Raw genomic sequence first — 18113 nt, 5'->3', positions numbered from 1 at the left:
TTGATTTAAACTATAAATTATGTCTTTAAGATGGTAGCTTTGTTAATCCTATATTGGACCTAGCCATGTTTTTTGTTTTTTTTTGTAGAAAGAAATGTGTTTATATGCTGAAAAGTAAGGTTAGCATGACACTGAGTATTGTTTTAGCATTGGTTCTAAAACACAGGTATTGTATTGGCTCGGATATCAAAAGAATGATACCAGGCAGTGCTAGTAATACTGAACACAGCATGGCCGGATGGTTATGAGGCCTGATATCTGATCATATAAGCAACAGTGTGAGTTAATGCAACTGAGGTGGTCGCTAGCGTTGTTTCTTTATTATGTTGGTTTAAGGTGCAAGCGATGGGGACAGATCAGCGTCCTCAAATTGTTTCTCTAAATCTAAACCCTTACTAGTGCGAGGGGGGGTGGCAAACTGCTTCCCATTTCAGTGCTTACGTCCCTGCGCAGGAACTCTCCCCGGCTGTCCTTCACCTCCTTGCTGACCGGGGCCAGACCTCCCGGGAGAGTGGGAGGGTCTTGTGTTGACTGGACTCCAGGGAGGCCAGTAGGTAGTTTTGAATCCGAGACTCTGAGAGAGGGAAAAGAGAGGAGATCTCGGTCACTGCCAAATTCAAATACACAGGAAGTGCTCCCGCCCACAAAAGTCATCAGTAGTTTCTGGAGAATCTTTGTGTAAAACGGGGAGAAGACCAGCTTGTTGAAGTTGATGAGGCGACTGAAGCGAACGGCGAGCTCCTTCACCTCCTTGCTGACCGGGGCCAGACCTCCCGGGAGAGTGGGAGGGGTCTTGTGTTGACTGGACTCCAGGGAGGCCAGTAGGTAGTTTTGAATCCGAGACTCTGAGAGGAGAGGAAAAGAGAGGAGATCTCGGTCACTGCCAAATTCAAATACACAGGAAGTGCTCCCGCCCACAAAAGTCATCAACACGGTTCTCCTTACCCATCAGCTTGCGGACTGTGTTGTCTGGCTGGACGATCGCTGAGATTTGTCCCTTCAGAGTGCTCTTCCGGTCGGCCGAGAGAGGAGAGTAGCCGTGTTGGCTCAAACACTGACTCAGCTCAACACACAGTTTCTCCCCGATGGTCGCTAAGGCCTCCTGTATATTAAAAGACCTAGCGACAGGCAACGAGGAAGAATTTAAGTACAGCAACACATCTTGCTTTGTTGTGCACCACATATTAATGCTGAATTTATTTTATTTATTATATTTATTTATATTTATATATATATATATATATATATATATATATATATATATATATATATATATGGGTTCACTTGGTGGAACAGAACAGGCTGAAAAAAAACATTGGTATTATCGCCAGTTTACATTGAAAATGTGTTAGCAAAGATGTTTTTTCATTCGTTTTACCCGCCCATTATTATGGCGTAGGTGCAAAGCTTTGTGTCTATGAACTTAAAAACAATATAATTCAGCATCTGAATGAGTTGACGGGACGCTGTAATGTAATGTATTAATACAATGTTGACGTACTGCCAAAGCATTACAAACATCGCAGATGAAACGATGTTCATCACACTCATTGACAGCCAAATAGCTTGGTAGTTAGCCAATAAGTACATGTTATTGTAAATATCATTTTAAATAATTAGTGAACTGTTCATCATAACATTTTTTTATTTTGAATTATTATTAATGAAACTAAATTTAAAAGTTTTCTAAATCTCCCCTTTTGATTTACAGAATTAGTTTTACAGGGCAAATATTACTTGTTTATTTGTTGATAATAAAATAATTATTCAACTATAGCGAACTTTTTGGATGTTATTTGTAGTAATAATAATGGTCCAAAATGAAGTAAAATTGCAAAAAAAAATTCAAATGTTCTTGTAGAAAACCTGAAAAAAACCTTTGCCAACCAGCACAGATGTCCAGTGACAGTGAAAGTGTAGAGTGACCGCTACTCACGCTGCGTGCAAATCCGCAAGCATGACAGTGACAATGCTCTTAAGCTTCTCCATCAGCCCCGGCAGGCCGGAGATCGCCTCCCCTGTGGTGGTGTAGACGATGAGCAGCACGGAGGAGAGCAAGACCAGTTGTTCTTCCTCCCGATGCATCTCCTGGAACCGGACCTGATCCATCAACACCGTCTACAGAGAGGAGGAGGAGGAGGAGAAGAGGTGAGAAGAGAAGAGAGCTTCACGGTGGCAGAAAAACAAAGTGGCAGAAAGCATTTAAAGAAAAGACATACAACTGGCTTCATGTTTACCTCAGGGAAGGGGTCGGAGGCGTGGTTCCACCTCAGCAGGCGGAAATAGGCGTGATTATGAACGTTAACGGGGAGGAGGGGGGGAGGGTCGGAAGACGCAGAGCTGGAACTGGAACCTTCCTCTCTCAGGCATCTCACCGTGTCCTCCAGCCACTTCTCAGTGTAGTCTAAAGCATCTAAAGAACGGACCATTTCATTGTTAGATCCTTCTTTTACCAAATCACTCGGCATGCCAAATCAAAACAGCAACTTCTTCGAGTAGGACATTCCATCATTTATCACGTCGATATTTCAGCTTATTTTGCCAACAAATATAAATAAATACGATCGTACTGTGCTTCCTTACCTAAAAAAATAGGAAAAATGTGTGATTGCGAGGAGGTGATTAGACTATTGAATGTAGTATGTGCAGACTGTGTGGCAAATCAAAGTCACTGAACTTCTTTTGAATTTCTTAAACAACATTTTGTTTCTAGGTGGGCCATAATTGGCAAGCTGCATTGCTGCATTGCTACAAAGTAGGGGAAAAAAGGGACATCTGAGCTACAATGGGTTTCAGCTGTCAATTGTCTGCATGTAGGTTTGGATCTACCTAAATCTGCCGGTTTCTTTTTTTTAGCATGGATACTTTTTAACATGACTGGTTTAAGGGATGAGAGATTCCTTACTGGGGTGTTTCTCCAGAAACATCTGGAATTTGCCCCTCTCGTACTCCACCGACTGCTGCATCAGGTGAGGCCTGATGCTGGTCAGGGCGAAGTTAGCCATGTCCACCTTCATCAGGTCCAGCACGGAGAATATAGCCCTGGGAGGGAGGGACCACAGAAGGGGGGATCATATGTCATGAAATTCTATCCTCTCAAAATGTACTGTGCATGTTTGAAATTCCAGGTCCGACTCGGCTTGAAAGGGAACTTGTCATCCGCTTTCATTTAGTCTGCGTTAGCTCATCCTCTACGCTTACGTCAACCCCCCGCCTTAATGGACTGGAATAGAGTTACACAATCTAAAAATAAAACCGAGGCTCCGGAACATGCCGGACTCATAATAGTTCCCTGGCTTACTTTAGCAGGGGCACGATTTCAGTGATCTCCTTCAGCTTGCTGATGTCCTCGTCTCTGCAGGGGGCGCACAGAGAGCCCATCATCCCGACGATGAACTGGGACAGTTTGCCGATGTCGAGGGCGCCGTTCTCGGCCTGCTGCTGGATCAGAGGCAGATCAAGGACCTCCTCGATACGGGAGCGCAGGCGGCCCTGGCCCGGCAGCAGGAAGGACAGCAGAGTCTGGAAAGGGGCATGGAGACAGATATAGACTGAAGTGAGGGGGGAGACCGATAGATATTTTAGTTTGGTACGGTGAAGCCCAGAAGCTGTGACCTTTCTCAAAATACATAACAACCACGGGATCATATGTGCAGAGAGGAGGAGGAGGCGGCAGTAAAATTAGCCCCCGCATTTGAACCTCACCTCTCTGATCTCAGACAACAGCTTGATGGAGTGTCCGTACGTCTGCGGCTCCTCCTTCAACTCAGCTTCCAAGCAATCCCAGAATGCTTTGTGCATAATCTCCTTCACGTGGCGCTCCAAGCTGTACGGGGTGCACAGGAGGGACCGTTACTTTTACGGCGAGAAAAAACTCAGGCAAAGTATCTGATTGAACTCTCACCTCCCCTCAGGAAGCTCCGCAGGTTTGACTTGAAAAGCCTGGTTGACCATTATTTCATGGGCCAGAGCCATGTTGTTGACTCCTTTAGCCGTCTCCATCAGCTCCTCCATGGAGAAAAACCTGGGGGGGCTGGCTGTGAGGGAAATCCATCTTTATATGATTTATTCCGACAAAATGACACACCAGAGTGTGCTTTACTCCTTCCTTTCATATTGTTGTGAGAAAAAAAAATTCCACTGCCAAACGACTGCAGTTGAAATTGTTTGAATTTAGTGTGACCGAAGTGAAAGCAGGCACACACACACTACAAGATGTGTTAAAGTCAGGGTTGGTAATTTGCTTCATAAATGTTTTTTTGATATTTTCGCTGAAATTCTCACTACATTCCGACAGCAATCATCAGCATCATGATACTTTTGGGGGAGTGGCTTTGAAGGGACGGGCAGTCATTGTTTCTGACTTTCTTGCTAAATTTAGCAACTGTTATAGCTGCTTTCATTGGAAAAGAGTTGGCAACACTGGGCTGGTTTTTTTCGGTTGGATAATTTTAAAATATGGAGTACTCTTGCTAGTTTCTCAAGATTAGAAACAAACATTTATTTTTATTGTAAATTTTGAGATTTTGGACTATTTTTCTTCAATAAAATGTCTTCTTTCAGCCAGATTTAGGTTTTTATTTTACTTCTTTGCATATTTGCTTCTGTAGATTTCTCCTTAATTAACCAAAAGTTAGCATCAGATAATCAGATAAAAAGCCTCATATTCATATTTCAGCATAACATTTCAGAAAACTACTATTACAAACATGCTTATACTACATAAACTGTAGAAAGGATAAATAAACTATAAAAGTTATTCAATAAAAAGGTTATTTTTTTTATTTTTTATTTTTTTTAAATGGTCTTCTTTTCATATACAGATATGCCATGATGATTGCTAGGTAATACGTATGTTGATGTTGTCAAGCTTTTATTTGATCAGATTGATGAGGCAACATGATATTCAGTAGCTAGTATGCAACATTCAGTCAAGAATGTCAAGCTGAGCACATCTGCAGGCCGAGCGAGCAGTCACGCCTTCCAACATAAAGGCGGCATGTAACTAGGGGCCCTTCATAATAGCATGTAACGGCGCCCGTCGTAACTATTATACGCCATTGCTTCTAAGTCAACATGTTTGTGCTAATAAAGAACTGAGGAGAGACTGAGGGACTGAGCCGGGGCAGTTACAGTATGTGATAGGGAGCAGATTGGAACCAAAGTCAAGAACAGGAGAGCTTTGCTCTGCATGTCCAGGTCTAAGTCCACTTGCAACAGTATCTTGGATGTCCTGGACTCTCTTAATCCGAGTAGACGTTTGGAGTGTTTTTTTCCCTGCTTAAATGAAACGGATGTATTCAATTCAATTTAATTTGTATAGTCCAAAATCATAAATTTGCCTCAGAGGGCTGTAGGATTAAGACAAAACATGTTCCCCGTCTTTAATCAGCTTTGTGTGGCTGGATTTAAATCAACCTGTTTCTCACCTTGAGGGGTGTTCCCCATGCGGGGGCTCTGAGTATTTGCCCGGACCCTCTTGCTCACCGTCGTCTCGGGAGCATCCTGACTCCTTTCCTCCTCCTTCGGCTCCTTCTCTCCTCCACCCTCAAGGTGGTCCTCCTCCTTTGGCATGCTCGGGGTCTGCACAATTGCAAATAATGTTTAAAGTTGCAATCAACAAATGCAAATTATTTCAGTACATGCGAAATGTTACATGTAAATTACTGTAACACTTGACAGTGATTTGGTTTTTTTTCTCTAGCCAGACATGCTGTACTGCTACATCAATGACCAGCATCTGACATGTGATGGGGTTATTTTTAAGTTATAGTCCAAAGAGAAGGAGAACAGGAGGAGAGATGCAAGTTTGTTGTTGTGGTCTATTAGATGATGACATCACCTAGACCGGTAGGGGGAGGGGGGGAGGTGTCAGCGTGCCAGTGCGATGCTAAGCTGTCTGACTGAGGTAATCAGAACAAAGCCTCGTGGTACCGTTTCCCTCATTCACGTCCCGTCTGCGGCAACGTTACTAACCTTAAGCAGTCGGAAGCTCTCGGAGGAAAGAGACGCGTTAGCTGTGAAGCTAAACTTATCTACCGTTAGCTTTGGTCTCTCTATCAACAACAACAACAAAGCCTTTATGACAACAGCTTCTTCTTTTAAAACCCGGCCATTGCAAAAAAATGATAGCCGTCACAGATGCATTCACAACTTCACCGCTGTCAGACACCGTCTTCAGCAGGAGGAAGGCGTTCGTTTCATCCTAGAGGGCTCGAGCTCATTGATGGCGCAGCAGCTTTCCACTGAGGGGTCGCCGCTATTCAAGAGACCGCTTCCTGTATTGGGTGGGGCTACCGTGACGTAGGAGCCGAGCCCACTCTCTCGCGCACGCGCACGCACACAACCTCAATGATTCATTATTTCGACTGGCAATAAACTTATGACAAACCATCTCGTATTTATATGATACTATCTCATAATTATGACTTACTATTATTATGAGATACTAAGACATAAGGGGATAGTATCTCATCATTATGAGATAATAAGTCATAATTATTAGATAGTAAATCATTATCATGAGATGCTTTGTCATTATTTTGAGAATGTTTCTCATTTTGAATTTTTATTTTTTCCATTACAGCGGCAGAAACGGGCTTCCATAAAACACACCGACAAAAAAACTTGGCAGTGTATGAAAATGTGTTACGCATTATTTTCGAAATACTTGGGTGTGTTTAGTGCGTTTGTGCTGATTGCAAATGGCGCACATTTACATTTCTGCCTTTGTAATCTGTGAGAATTTGTCTAAAATTTAACTAAAAGGTTACATCCAATTCACCAAATTAAATGGTGGTTGTGACTGAAGTGAGCTAGGTTTAACGTAGCTTTCAAATTCAGTGAAGTGCATCAATCCATAGTTTTTAAATTTGCCACACAAATTATTAATTAAAATTATACAATACTGGGGTTGGAAACACAAGACACTACATCACACTGAGCAGATGTTGAATACTTCCAATACCTTTTTGTGTCGAACATAATGGATTTTGTTTTTGGAGTTCTGACAGTTTTTTTTTATCCCCCCAAAGGATGGGCTACCTCTCTTCAAATCCATTTAATTTGTTTCATATTAACCCTCAAACCCGTAAAAGAGAAAGATGGACAAAAATATATCAACCGTTTATTTATTTTGATCAATAATAAAGCAAATATACCCATGCAAGTGCAATCACATGCTGGAGGTCTTGTAACAGTCGCAAATATGGCTTTAAAGTCTTCATCAAGCACTAGTTATTGGTGAATCTTACAGTAGAAGACAGACAGAGACAGAGAGTCTATGTGCCTGTGTCTACACAAAACTACAAGACACTAACAGCAGATTCACCAAAGTACTGGTTGAATATCTCTGGGTGGGCTTGGTAAAACTGTCCCAGTAGGCGCTTTCTCTCCTTGGCAGAGATCTTGGTGTCCTGGTGGATGCTGCATAGCAGAGCCCACAGCTCCTGGTTGGTGGTCTTCTTTGTAGAGTCAGTGTAAGTCCCGCAGGGGACCGGCTGACAGAAAGTGAAGCCTGAAACACAGCAAAGAAAAAAATATAGTGTAAACAGGGAGGGAGATTAAGAGTAAATGTTGACTTGTTTGCTGTAATCATGGACATTGGATTCAGTTGTTAGCTCACACACAACAATGACCCGTGATTGTCAAGGGGAAAAGTGTTAAACAAGCAAATGCCTGCTTACAAATCCAGCAGAAATGGAGCAACATTAGCATTAAATTTGAGTTTCTGGCCACCTGACAGATGTATAATGAATATGCAAATTTTGCTTGAACTCAATGTTGGTCTCCACCAACTCCTAAGGGGAATATATGGCTCTATACATGCTAAGTACTATGTAGAGCAGCTATAGTTGTTAGCTTTTTTTCTGTGGTTTGGTGTTGGACAGTTTTATCTGAACTTATTTGAGATTATTAAGAGCAGTGAGAGTGAACCAAAACATTAAAAGTAGCAGGGTTTAAAAATCAATGAGCTGAAGAGAACTGAAGAGTCCCTTGTCGATTCTCTGTGGGTTCATCACGTGACCTCTTTCACATTACACACATGTTGCTATATCTGCTGTAATAGAAAAACATTGGTTAGTGTAGTTTTTAAAGGAAGACGGCATAACATTTAAAGTAAGAAATAACACATTCTTCCTTTACTTGGTATCACCAGTAGCTCATGGTGGCTAATGTTAGCTCATGGTGGCTAATGTTAGCTAATGTTAGCAGACTTTCGATACACTGCTGTAAAACTGACATTACTGCACAAGCTGGCTGCCTTTATGACTCTTATCTACTTGTGTCAGTATTGCACTACATTTCAGCATTTACTTCATGCTGTAATTTTCAAACGGTGGCAAGTCACATGAGAGCGTTTTACAGGACATAGGCTGAGTAAGGAATGTTACAACATATCTTGTGATTTATTAAAAGAGTAACAGTGAATGTTGAAAGTGGACAGTTTCTAATAATTAGCAGCTGCAGGTAATATTGGCTTAAAAATGTGTCATCATTCTGGGGTCGATGTCAAAATGCTGCCCAATATGTAAAAACTGTAAAATATGTTGACATCATTTTGATAATCTATAAATATGTAAAATCTAAAGTTAACATCAAATCGTCTGATTTCTAAAATGAAGTGTGAGAAATTGATAGTAAATCTTAACTTGAAACAACAGTGACAGTCTGTAGAAAACTATTGAACAGCAGAAAATGTTACACCAAGAAAAACATTACCTGTGGGAGCAATTTGTGCTCCTGTGCTTTAGTAAGAAATCATGACGGATACATATGTAACTGGACACGGGCTGATATTGCATTAAAATGGGAAATATCAGTGCCTTTATCCCCTGGAATACCATGAAATTCAGAGCTACTATGCACATATGTATAATACACAACAATACACATTTGAATGTGATGAGGACACACAAGGCTGCAGAGATGTGTTAAATCCCCGATGGTTGAGTGGAGCCAAAACCTCAAGCCCAGATGTGAAATTTTTGTTAATTTCTGAACTGTTCCACGTCATAAAAAACACATGGAGGTGAAGGAGAGCTTGATAAACATCTATTCTAACTTATAAAACAGGACAGTGTTTTTAAATCGGCCTTTATCAAAGTGTTTTTGTGTTGGAGCAACATTGGTTTACCAGTCACATCGGGCTGCTTCCCCAGTGCGAGGCTGGCCAGCTTGTCGCTCACTCTTTTGTGCAGGGTCCCCGGTATCTGGAGCAAAGAGAAGAAAGTCTTGGTGGTAAATGATTCAATGTAGGAACAACGATTCGGCGATGAAATTGCGGCTTTACAAAAATGATGGATTTTCAATTTGAGATCCCCACTTATCCTTTTCACTGAAGCCTTCACAGAAAAACGTCTTGAGATGGCGTTTTCTATATTTTGCAACCCATTTTGAGCAATTTGTTCACGCAACAATGAGTTAAAAAAAAAAGAAAGAAGAAAATCACTGAATGTAAAAGCTCAAAAACACACACTGTAAGGGCCAGGCTCTGGTTTGCAGTTAGAGGAGGAGACAGGCTTTTAATAGCTTAAATTTAACCAGAAGCAACACATACCAAAATCACTTCCTCATTCACTACTCTCCCTTTATTATATGTACCCTGTAGTTTCATCTACGGGGAGCAGTAAATCTAAATGTGATGCAATGCATTGTGGGAATGTTAGCAGAAAGTTATCCCATTGTGAGTTTTTTTATATAGTGCATCTTCACCCTAAACTTTAAGGAATCCAAGTCTGTTTGGTAAGTCGAGGTAACAACCCACAGAGAGGAAACTAAGAATGTAATGTAACATTCCCTTACCATAAATATGTCCTTTATGTTGCTGAGCATGAAGACCACCATCAGGTCCTCCTTCTCCTTTGAAAGATCCCTGCTGTGGAGGACTGCCTTCGAGAAAGACCTCTTCACTGCCTGTCTGTTCTCCATCTACACGTTCAACAGCACATGGTTAATGTCAAACTACTGAAAAAAAAAAAAAAAAAAAAAAAACAAGTGGTAAAACTCTTTCGTGGTGACACAGAGTGAAAAGTTTTTTGAGTTTTAGTCCCCAGCTCTCACCTCCTTGTCCAGTTTAATTCCCTGCGGGTCAGCTGCCAAAGCCATGAACGTGAGCAGCGTGCGCAGCTCATCTCTGCAGCCAGGAGGCAGCAGCTTCAGGCACAACTGCAGCGCTTCGAGAGCCGCGGACAGTTTAGCGTTCACTGGGAAGGAAAGAGATACACAAATGTGAGTTAGAGAGATTATTGTAATTTAGGGGAGTGTAGAGAAACAGCAGGGTTCCCACTCTTTTCTAGAGATCATTTTCCACAATATTTGCAGTGATGATCTAGCTGGTAACCACGTCAAACACAAACAATTTCCTCTTTTTGGAACTCTGATTTCAAAGTAGTGCAATCCATGGCTATAACTTAATGATGAAATCAACTCTTACATGCTTAGAAATGATGACAAACTGCTAAAAGAATAATGCAAACGCATCTGCAGACGTGCAGCACTTCACTTAATTGTAAAGCTACTGCTACAAAAGTTGAAAACTTCATGTTATGGTCCGTTTTACCTTAATAAAGCAGAATTGTGTTTGAAGAGACAATGCTAGCAAAGTTAGCATTTTTTTGACCCTGTCTTCCAGTTCTTCATTATCCAACTCTCTCAACACATGTTTGAAACCACCGCTCCTTGCCACAATTGGATCGCAAACCTTTGAATGCAAAATAAGCTAGCAAGCGCAACAACTTTAGCAACTGAGCCATAAATGTTAGCCAATTTAGCATTACGCAACAGTTTCAAACAAGTTGGGAAGAGAGCAACGTTATGCAACGCCATTCAACCCTCATGTGGAGCTATGTGACTTGACTAAAGGGGTGTCCACAACAAAACCGAGAGCAGTCTCATAACCTTTGTATGAACCTGAACGCAACTTAGCCCTTTCAGATGGCAATGGGAAGCTCTGATGGATAGCCTTGAAGTTTATTCGCAGCTAAAAAGGAAAATAGGAGAATGTTGAAATCATTTTCCCAAGACAACACAAGATTTTCAAGGACATTTGAGTTTTTCCCCAATTCTCATTTTCTATGATTGGAAAATAGTTTTTACAGGAAGTGTGGGAACCCAGAACAGCCTTGGTCACGACCCTCGGTTTATTATTACTCCGACGGTGTGAATCTAAGTATACAAGTGAGAAAATCTACTTTTCTTCCTCAGTATCCTAAGCTGCAACTAAAATCTCTTACTTTTCTTTTTTACCTTAAGTACATACAGCAGGAGCCTTTACAAAGTGTGTACTGTTGCATGCAGTATGCATTCAATTGGGAAGTATTACTTTGTCGTAACATTGCACCTTGAACTTTGACCCTCTTTGGCGCAAAGGATTTTGGTTCCGAATATGTAGTAGAACATCCTGGTATTTTTGGCATACTGCAAGACAGTGTGCAGGAGTTTTTTGTTCTATATGGCATATTGCATTTGACTTTTCTTTTTTTTTTTTTTTTTTTTTACATAGTATGGTAGTACGGGTATTTCAACCATGGACCGTATACTATAAGTGGAAGTACTAGTAGACTGCCGTTTTGAAGCCTTGAGTTCTTGGTTTATTGCAACTAGTGAACAGAAGTGACCATTTTTGGACTGCGGAGGACTGATGTAGAGACTCCTCTTGTTCTTTTTGCAACCAGAGGAGTCACCCCCTTATGGCCAGTAGAGAGAATTCAAGTTTCAGGCACTTCCGCTTTGGCTTCACTATTGTGGACCGTAGGTTGCAACCTGATTGGAACGCACAGCCAGTTCTCACCCAGCAGGTCGATGATGGCCGTGTAGATGTCGGTCATGTGCTGGGGCAGCAGTGGAGGTCTATCTGTGTGGCTGTAGTGTTTCACCAGGGTCCCGTACAGCAGCAGCTTACACTGGGCCAGACCGCTCTGGGAGAGACGGGGCCACTCGTCGCTGTGGTGGACTGGGGTGGGCACGGACCTCAGGGGCTGCACTGAAGCCAGAAATACACGTTATTATCTGTGGTGGTCGTGTCAGGAGTGAGGACAACAAATACAATCGGGTGGCGGCACTAGCCTTTGCGGATTACCACCCCCCACTCCCCCCAACCCTGTTCCGAGCACTTGCCTATGTCTTGTGAACTGCTACCGGCTGGTGCTTGTTCACAGCCGTCCTGATCTTGCGGGAAACAGTGAGGCAGCTCCCTGCTCAGCTCCACCACCGGCTGATCGGGGAGGAAGTCCAGACAGTCCAGAGCTGCACCGAGCCACTCGTCCTCCCTGAGGGATAAGGAGGAATACAAGATGATAAACAACAGTTTTCAGTACATTAAAAGGAAACATATGGTTATATACACTATTTAATTGGGGGAGTTAGAAATGAGAAGACTGAAAAAACTCTCCTGTCTGTACTCATAATATGAAGCCAGTTAGCCCTAGCACAACGACTGGAAATGGGGAAACCGCTTGCCTGGGTTCATAGAAACAACCCGAGGAAGCAGCAAATCATTTTTAAAGCCAAAACATACTGAGATTCCCTGAAGGCCTTGAGGATCTGCCGGTCCAGGTGGTTGCTGCTGTAGATCAGGTCTGGGTTACTGTGAGCCAGCAGGTTTGATGGATGAAGAGGTGATGGAGCCTGGTTGCACTGAAGCAACCCTTCCAGCAGGGGGAGCTCCACCAGGTTTAACAGCCTGAGCAGAGTCTGCTCCTGCCACACCTCGTCCACCACTGGGGAGTGGAGCAAGACAAAAAATACAAATACAAATTATGAATACAAATTTTAAAAAATCCTAAGCATGGTTTAATCAAGTCAAGGTAAACCAAGCACTTTTTTTTCCATTCAAAAAATCCCAAATTTCAAAAATAACACTACTGTATGAGCTTAAAATGTCAATGAGGAAAAGAGCCATGTCTGGGAGAGGATGAGTTTAGTGATGAGATGTGGTCGGGTCTTTGCTGGAGTTAATTTATCTTACGGGGGAAATAAAATATGAAATGTGGCAGCTATTGCCGTTACTCTTTAATGAGATAAAAATCCTTTATGAAACACCAAATCAAAATCTGTGAATGGAGGTAAAGAGGGCAACAGTCTATTAAAAACAACCTGATGTAGTTTGCAATGCAGAGCCAATCATCTTAGATTGCCATTTTCGAAAAGGGGAACTGGCACTTGTGACCCAAAACGAAATCATAACATGTACTTTGGTTAAACTCAGATCTACATTTTGACTAGTCATAGCAGGAAAAGCTTGAAAGATTAGAGGTTTGGCTCATGTCAATATCAGGCAATATCAGGGTCTCCCTAAGTGGAATGCAGCCATCAATTATGTTATTAAATTCTACTGTGCTTTTCCTACTTTGACTATATGTCTTTTTCTTCTTTTTTTCTCTGTGGTGCACTGGTGTCCAATCAGGGTGTTTTCTTGCCTTTTACCCAACTGCATGCTGTGAGAGGCTCCCAGCCCTGTGACCACGAGTATGTGTGTAACATTAGCAGAGATGAAAACAGCGGCAATAGTGTCTTACATGATTGAGGTAAAACAGTATCCGTCTGCACTCTGCTGGGACTCTGCTGTAGTGACAGACTGGCAGTGGCAGGAGCTTCCAGCTGGTTGGCTTTTGTGGGTGTCTCAGTAATATCAACAGGGGTGGACATCTGGACATGTGAGCCAGTGGGACACGTCTGCTCTTCCTGCCTGGAATGAAACAGAACTTTTTAAATTGCAACATTGGATTCATAAGGTCTTATTCATCAATGTGATGAAGTACTTTGATTTGTCTGTTATCCAACCCCTTTGAAAATCAAAACATTCCTAACCTTTAATTTTATCTTTTTAAAATTTATCTCCAGTTTTAACCAACAAAGTGTGTAAAAAAGTTTGAGTAAAGTCTGATAAATTGTCTCACGTGATGTCACATCTTTGAAAATGAAAAAAAAAAAACAAAAAAAAAAAAACCCACACATTTCAAGGTGTGGAGTTAGAAAAAATGTGACCTTATCAGACACACATCTCCAAGAGATGATGGTTGAGTTGCATTGTGGGTTATGTTGATATAAGGTTTTGACAAGGAAGTAGAGTGCATGGAATCAAAAAGGGCTGTCAAAAGACTGAAACTGGTTCTGCGTTCAAATACTTATACTACCATAGTACTAAGTATGCCAGAAAAAGATTAATTATGTCCCAATACATAAGATGTCAAACAGTATGGCAGAAATACCAGGATGTTCAACTACATCCGGTCGCATTTTGCAGTATGGAAGCAAACATGCTATTCTGACCCACAATCCTTTGCACAGCAGATATATGAGCAGGAGGGTGGAAGTTTAAGGTGATATGTTAGGAGGAAGAAGTATGTCACAATTGAATTCATACTGCATGCAAAAGTATGTACTTTGTGAGGACGACTGCAGTATGTACTAACAGTAAAATGAAAAAGTGTGTGATTTGGAAAGCTGCTGATGTCTTTGGTTCTGCTGCATCAATTTTGTTTCTTTAAAAAACTGTCAATCGTGAGTCTGACGTGCAATGCTAAATCATAAAAAGTACTCTTTTAAATGTTTTTTTAAATAGACTTTTCCAAAAAATGTGTGAACTATTGTGACTATTGATATAAAATTATATAAAATGCTTAAAATGTTCAGTCACTGCAGACACTATGGAATAGGTTTTCTAACTCTGTGGTCATTTGGGAGTCTATAGTTAGTAGTGGATTGCATGATATGTTTGTTTTTTTGTAGATGTGACTAATACACTGTGTGCTCAGTGTATGCTATGAACACTTGAAGGATGTCAACTTAGTACCTGTCTGAAGGGGCACTGCAGAACAATTTCTGGATCCCCTTCACAAGCACACCTCTTTCCAACTCATCCAGCGAGGGAGAGCACAGGCCTACAAACCTGTGTGTGGAAAATAAAAAGGACACAATATTTAACATCTTCAAAGCCAATGTGGATGGATATTTTGGAACTGAGGCTTTAGCAGTATTTCTGCGTGTGTATTTGACCTGTAAAGAGCACTCTTGCTGTCCTGAAACACATCCTGCTTCCTGACTTTGCCGAACACTCTGGTGCCCACTGCCTCAAACACATTGCAGTCCAGCAGGGCCTGGCACACGCACGCCACTTTGTCCCGAGACACATTGGCCCCTTGGGCAGAAAAGAGGGGAAATGTCAATTTGTTGAATGTCTTTTTGTTTGTGAATAAAAAGACAGTGATGGGAAGATGGCATGGGTGAAAATGGAAGCCTCAAATTGAAAATCCACCTAATTATTTGATGTGAAACCTGCTCCCATATATTAAATCCAATGACTAGCACACACACACACACACACACACACACACACACACACACGAAGACTTTGGCACAGCTGATGTGCTCGGCCACCACATCAACAGCCTCCGAGCCGAGGAAACAGTCGCTGTGGGACTTGAGGTGGACTCGTCGACGTTTCACCGTCACGAAAGACCTGAGGTGGGAGATGAGTCCACTCCACGTGGAAGAGGACTGGACTGGTTTACTGGCCACTCCATGAGCTAGGACAAGGACGAAGAGAGGATCAAAGGAGACATATTTGTTTGTGCGTTTGTATTATCGTCGTTGGTCAGGACAAAATTAAATAAAAACTCAGACACACGAGCAGGCCTCCATGACCGACACCTCTTTTAAATGCGTGTTTACTTAACTCACCTTGAGGACGCACACACAACTTTTCGGCGAGGTTTAACGCTGCGGCTCTTTCTTTAATTGAAGCCATGTCTACCGAGAAATAATGGTGGGGTAAGCACTTCTATGGCTGGGCAGACAAGCAGGAGAAAGCAGCCTGTGAAACAGAGCACGGCAAAGCAGAAGCTCAGGCAGTAACTGCGCAATTCTAACATTCAACCGCTAGATTGCGCCAAAGGCTCACTCTCTTTGGCTGCTGTTTCGCCTTCATATTACCAAGCTGGCCAGTGCTGCCTTCACTTGGTTGTGTGAGTGTCGTTTCTTTTGGCACTTAACTAATAATAATAAAAATACATTCTTTAAAGTTTATATCTTAGTTCGTTGTACATATTTAGCCAATAAGAATCAGCATCTGTTTTGTTGGTTGTGTGTGTGTTGGCAGGTGATGTATACGTTAATGTTAAATTAAGTTTGTTAACATGTCGTCCAATTCTATCGTTTAATGAGCTTCAGAGACTGTCCTGGGGCTGAAAAGTATGAGCAAAGGGAGAGACATTGAATGCCCCAAAAAATTAAGAGCACTGCCTTCATGAAAACTGTACTATTGCAGGGTACTAATTTGTTAACTTATATACAGAAACAGATACCTTATTAATAGATGTATTGATATCGTTTGTGTGTTTTGTCGACCGTATTTCGACCAATTAATTCATGTTTTAGAACAATATCCAGTGTCCTCTCCGCCAGCAGCGCCACAGTGGCCCCTGAGCTCCTTCTGATGGGCCGCCGTCATGTCGTCTGTCCGGAGGCGCGAGGGCGCTGTGGGAGCCGTTGGTTCTGGCCTTGCTGCTAACGGACCTGACCAACGGCAGTGTAGCAACAAACCGTCATTTTAACCAGACTCCTTTTCTTAAGAAAAGAGATGTTTTTATTCCTAGGGACAACAATATATTTAAAAAAAACCAACACATTTTCTTAAAATAAATGGACAAACTGCCTAATGTTCTGGCTTATGTTGACACATTAGAGGCTCATGCTAACGTTTCATCGTAGCTCACTAGCATTAAGTTAGCTTTTGGTTAAGGCTAGAGGTTTGGCTAATGTTTAAGTCTGGGTAATTCCAAAAGGAAACTGCATTGTAGTTTACTTTTCTTTGATTTAAGTTATAATTTAGACGACTTAAGACAAACTGAAAAGCCCTAACGCTATAGCTACCAATGTTATTTAGAATATTACTAATGAATTCTGACTTAAAAGGGCCTTGGCTAAGGTGTTAGCATGAGCTAAAGCTGTTAATTGGCATTTAGAAACCTTTGAAGAGTGATGTTAATGTTTAACTACAGACAGTTTTGTTGTCTTACTGATAAAGGAGTCAAAGATGTACCTTAATGAATGACGATAAACAATAGTAGGTAACTCAAACAATGTTGAAAGAATATTACATTTAATATTTTCTAAAAGAAAAGGACTCTAATTTTGAAAACACAGTACCTCTGTTTAAAGAAAAACTCAGCATTTATAAATGGCTTAATATTTTGCCTATTAGTTGCAATATGGTCGGGAAATGTCCTGTTATGTATTCTCTAATGATACATTGTCAAAAAACAACAGTTATCAAGCCACTATTGTGCCGTGTAGGCTAAGAGGCCTTTGTCAAAGCAGACGTATTGTCTTGTCTTACTGGGAAAAGCACAGGTGTCACTAATATTATAAAGATGCAAGTGTCCCATTCAGCCATGACTGTGTGACAGTGAGCCAGCATGCACAATACCCACACTCTGAAATAGCAAAATCAAATTCATCCTTCATTCTTTTTATTTGTATACCCCTGCTTTCCCTACTGTGACATGATAAAATGTCTTCAGTGAAAAAGGGCCTATTTTTCTACACTTTTACGCCAGTAATTCCAGTAGTTTAGTTATTGTATTGCTGTAAGCTGTAATGTGAATACTTGTATTACAATCCCAGGGCTATGGTTTAACTTTCTTTTCCTCAGTGCATTATGAAAACAGTAACTAACATAACTCAACCAAAGGTGATACAGGCATCATGTTGCGTGATCGAAATGCTCCCATTTAATGGATGGCAGGTCTTTTAATTTGTCTTTTCATGGCTCGGAGATGGTGGTTAATACCTGCTCAACTGAAGCACAGCAGAAGAACATAAAGACATTGCGGTCCACTCCCTCGCTCCCAGTTACACACACATTCGAAGCGTGCACATAAGACGTACTTACACTATCTCTTTGACACACTAACGGACGTTTGCGCCCCCCCACCCGCTCCCGCCTCGGCCTGGGGTCACACTGTCATTTTATGATAGTAGCCAATTCTAGCAGGGATCATTTAATTCTCCAACTTGATTGATACCAGCCCAGGTTAAATGGGAGAAAAAAAGGTCTGTTCTATTAAGAGATCAGTGGCTAGTGGAGACCCCCCACTTAAATAGTCATATTT

The 18113-nt window shown here is 41.6% G+C and overlaps 3 protein-coding genes across 6 annotated transcripts in view; 1 reads left to right on the top strand and 2 right to left on the bottom strand.

Moving 5' to 3' along the window:
• Window positions 1-210: 210 nt before the first annotated feature.
• On the bottom strand, window positions 211-6151 carry tcp11l1 (t-complex 11, testis-specific-like 1). Its single transcript, XM_054619544.1, has 11 exons — window positions 5977-6151; window positions 5430-5583; window positions 3905-4037; window positions 3706-3826; window positions 3302-3522; window positions 2906-3042; window positions 2238-2413; window positions 1937-2118; window positions 946-1118; window positions 442-845; window positions 211-258 (listed from the first exon to the last, which is right to left on the bottom strand). Exons 2-11 carry the CDS (start codon window positions 5572-5574, stop codon window positions 211-213), a joined length of 1740 nt encoding a protein of 579 aa, XP_054475519.1. The 5' UTR covers window positions 5575-5583; window positions 5977-6151.
• Window positions 6152-7142: 991 nt separating this feature from the next.
• On the bottom strand, window positions 7143-15951 carry LOC129108770 (DEP domain-containing protein 7-like). The gene is made up of 12 exons (XM_054620683.1): window positions 15682-15951; window positions 15342-15527; window positions 14998-15139; window positions 14795-14890; window positions 13518-13687; window positions 12518-12719; window positions 12118-12269; window positions 11792-11983; window positions 10063-10205; window positions 9805-9930; window positions 9137-9212; window positions 7143-7516 (listed from the first exon to the last, which is right to left on the bottom strand). Exons 1-12 carry the CDS (start codon window positions 15746-15748, stop codon window positions 7305-7307), a joined length of 1764 nt encoding a protein of 587 aa, XP_054476658.1. The 5' UTR covers window positions 15749-15951; the 3' UTR covers window positions 7143-7304.
• LOC129107958 (restin homolog) overlaps window positions 15484-18113 on the top strand; it is a 20232-nt gene continuing 17602 nt past the window's right edge. For 3 of the 4 annotated variants that reach the window (XM_054619574.1, XM_054619575.1, XM_054619572.1), the window contains exon 1: window positions 15484-15571. The gene's annotated coding sequence lies outside the window, so the exon portion shown is untranslated. Of the gene's footprint in view, window positions 15572-16238; window positions 16269-18113 lie in introns of those variants that run through there. The other variant, XM_054619573.1, reaches the window with a different exon arrangement.

This window comes from Anoplopoma fimbria, chromosome 19, assembly GCF_027596085.1.
Source record: "Anoplopoma fimbria isolate UVic2021 breed Golden Eagle Sablefish chromosome 19, Afim_UVic_2022, whole genome shotgun sequence".
NCBI lineage: Eukaryota > Metazoa > Chordata > Actinopteri > Perciformes > Anoplopomatidae > Anoplopoma > Anoplopoma fimbria.
The sequence above is the reverse complement of the archived record's forward strand: the minus strand, read 5'-3'. Positions and strand labels throughout refer to the sequence as shown.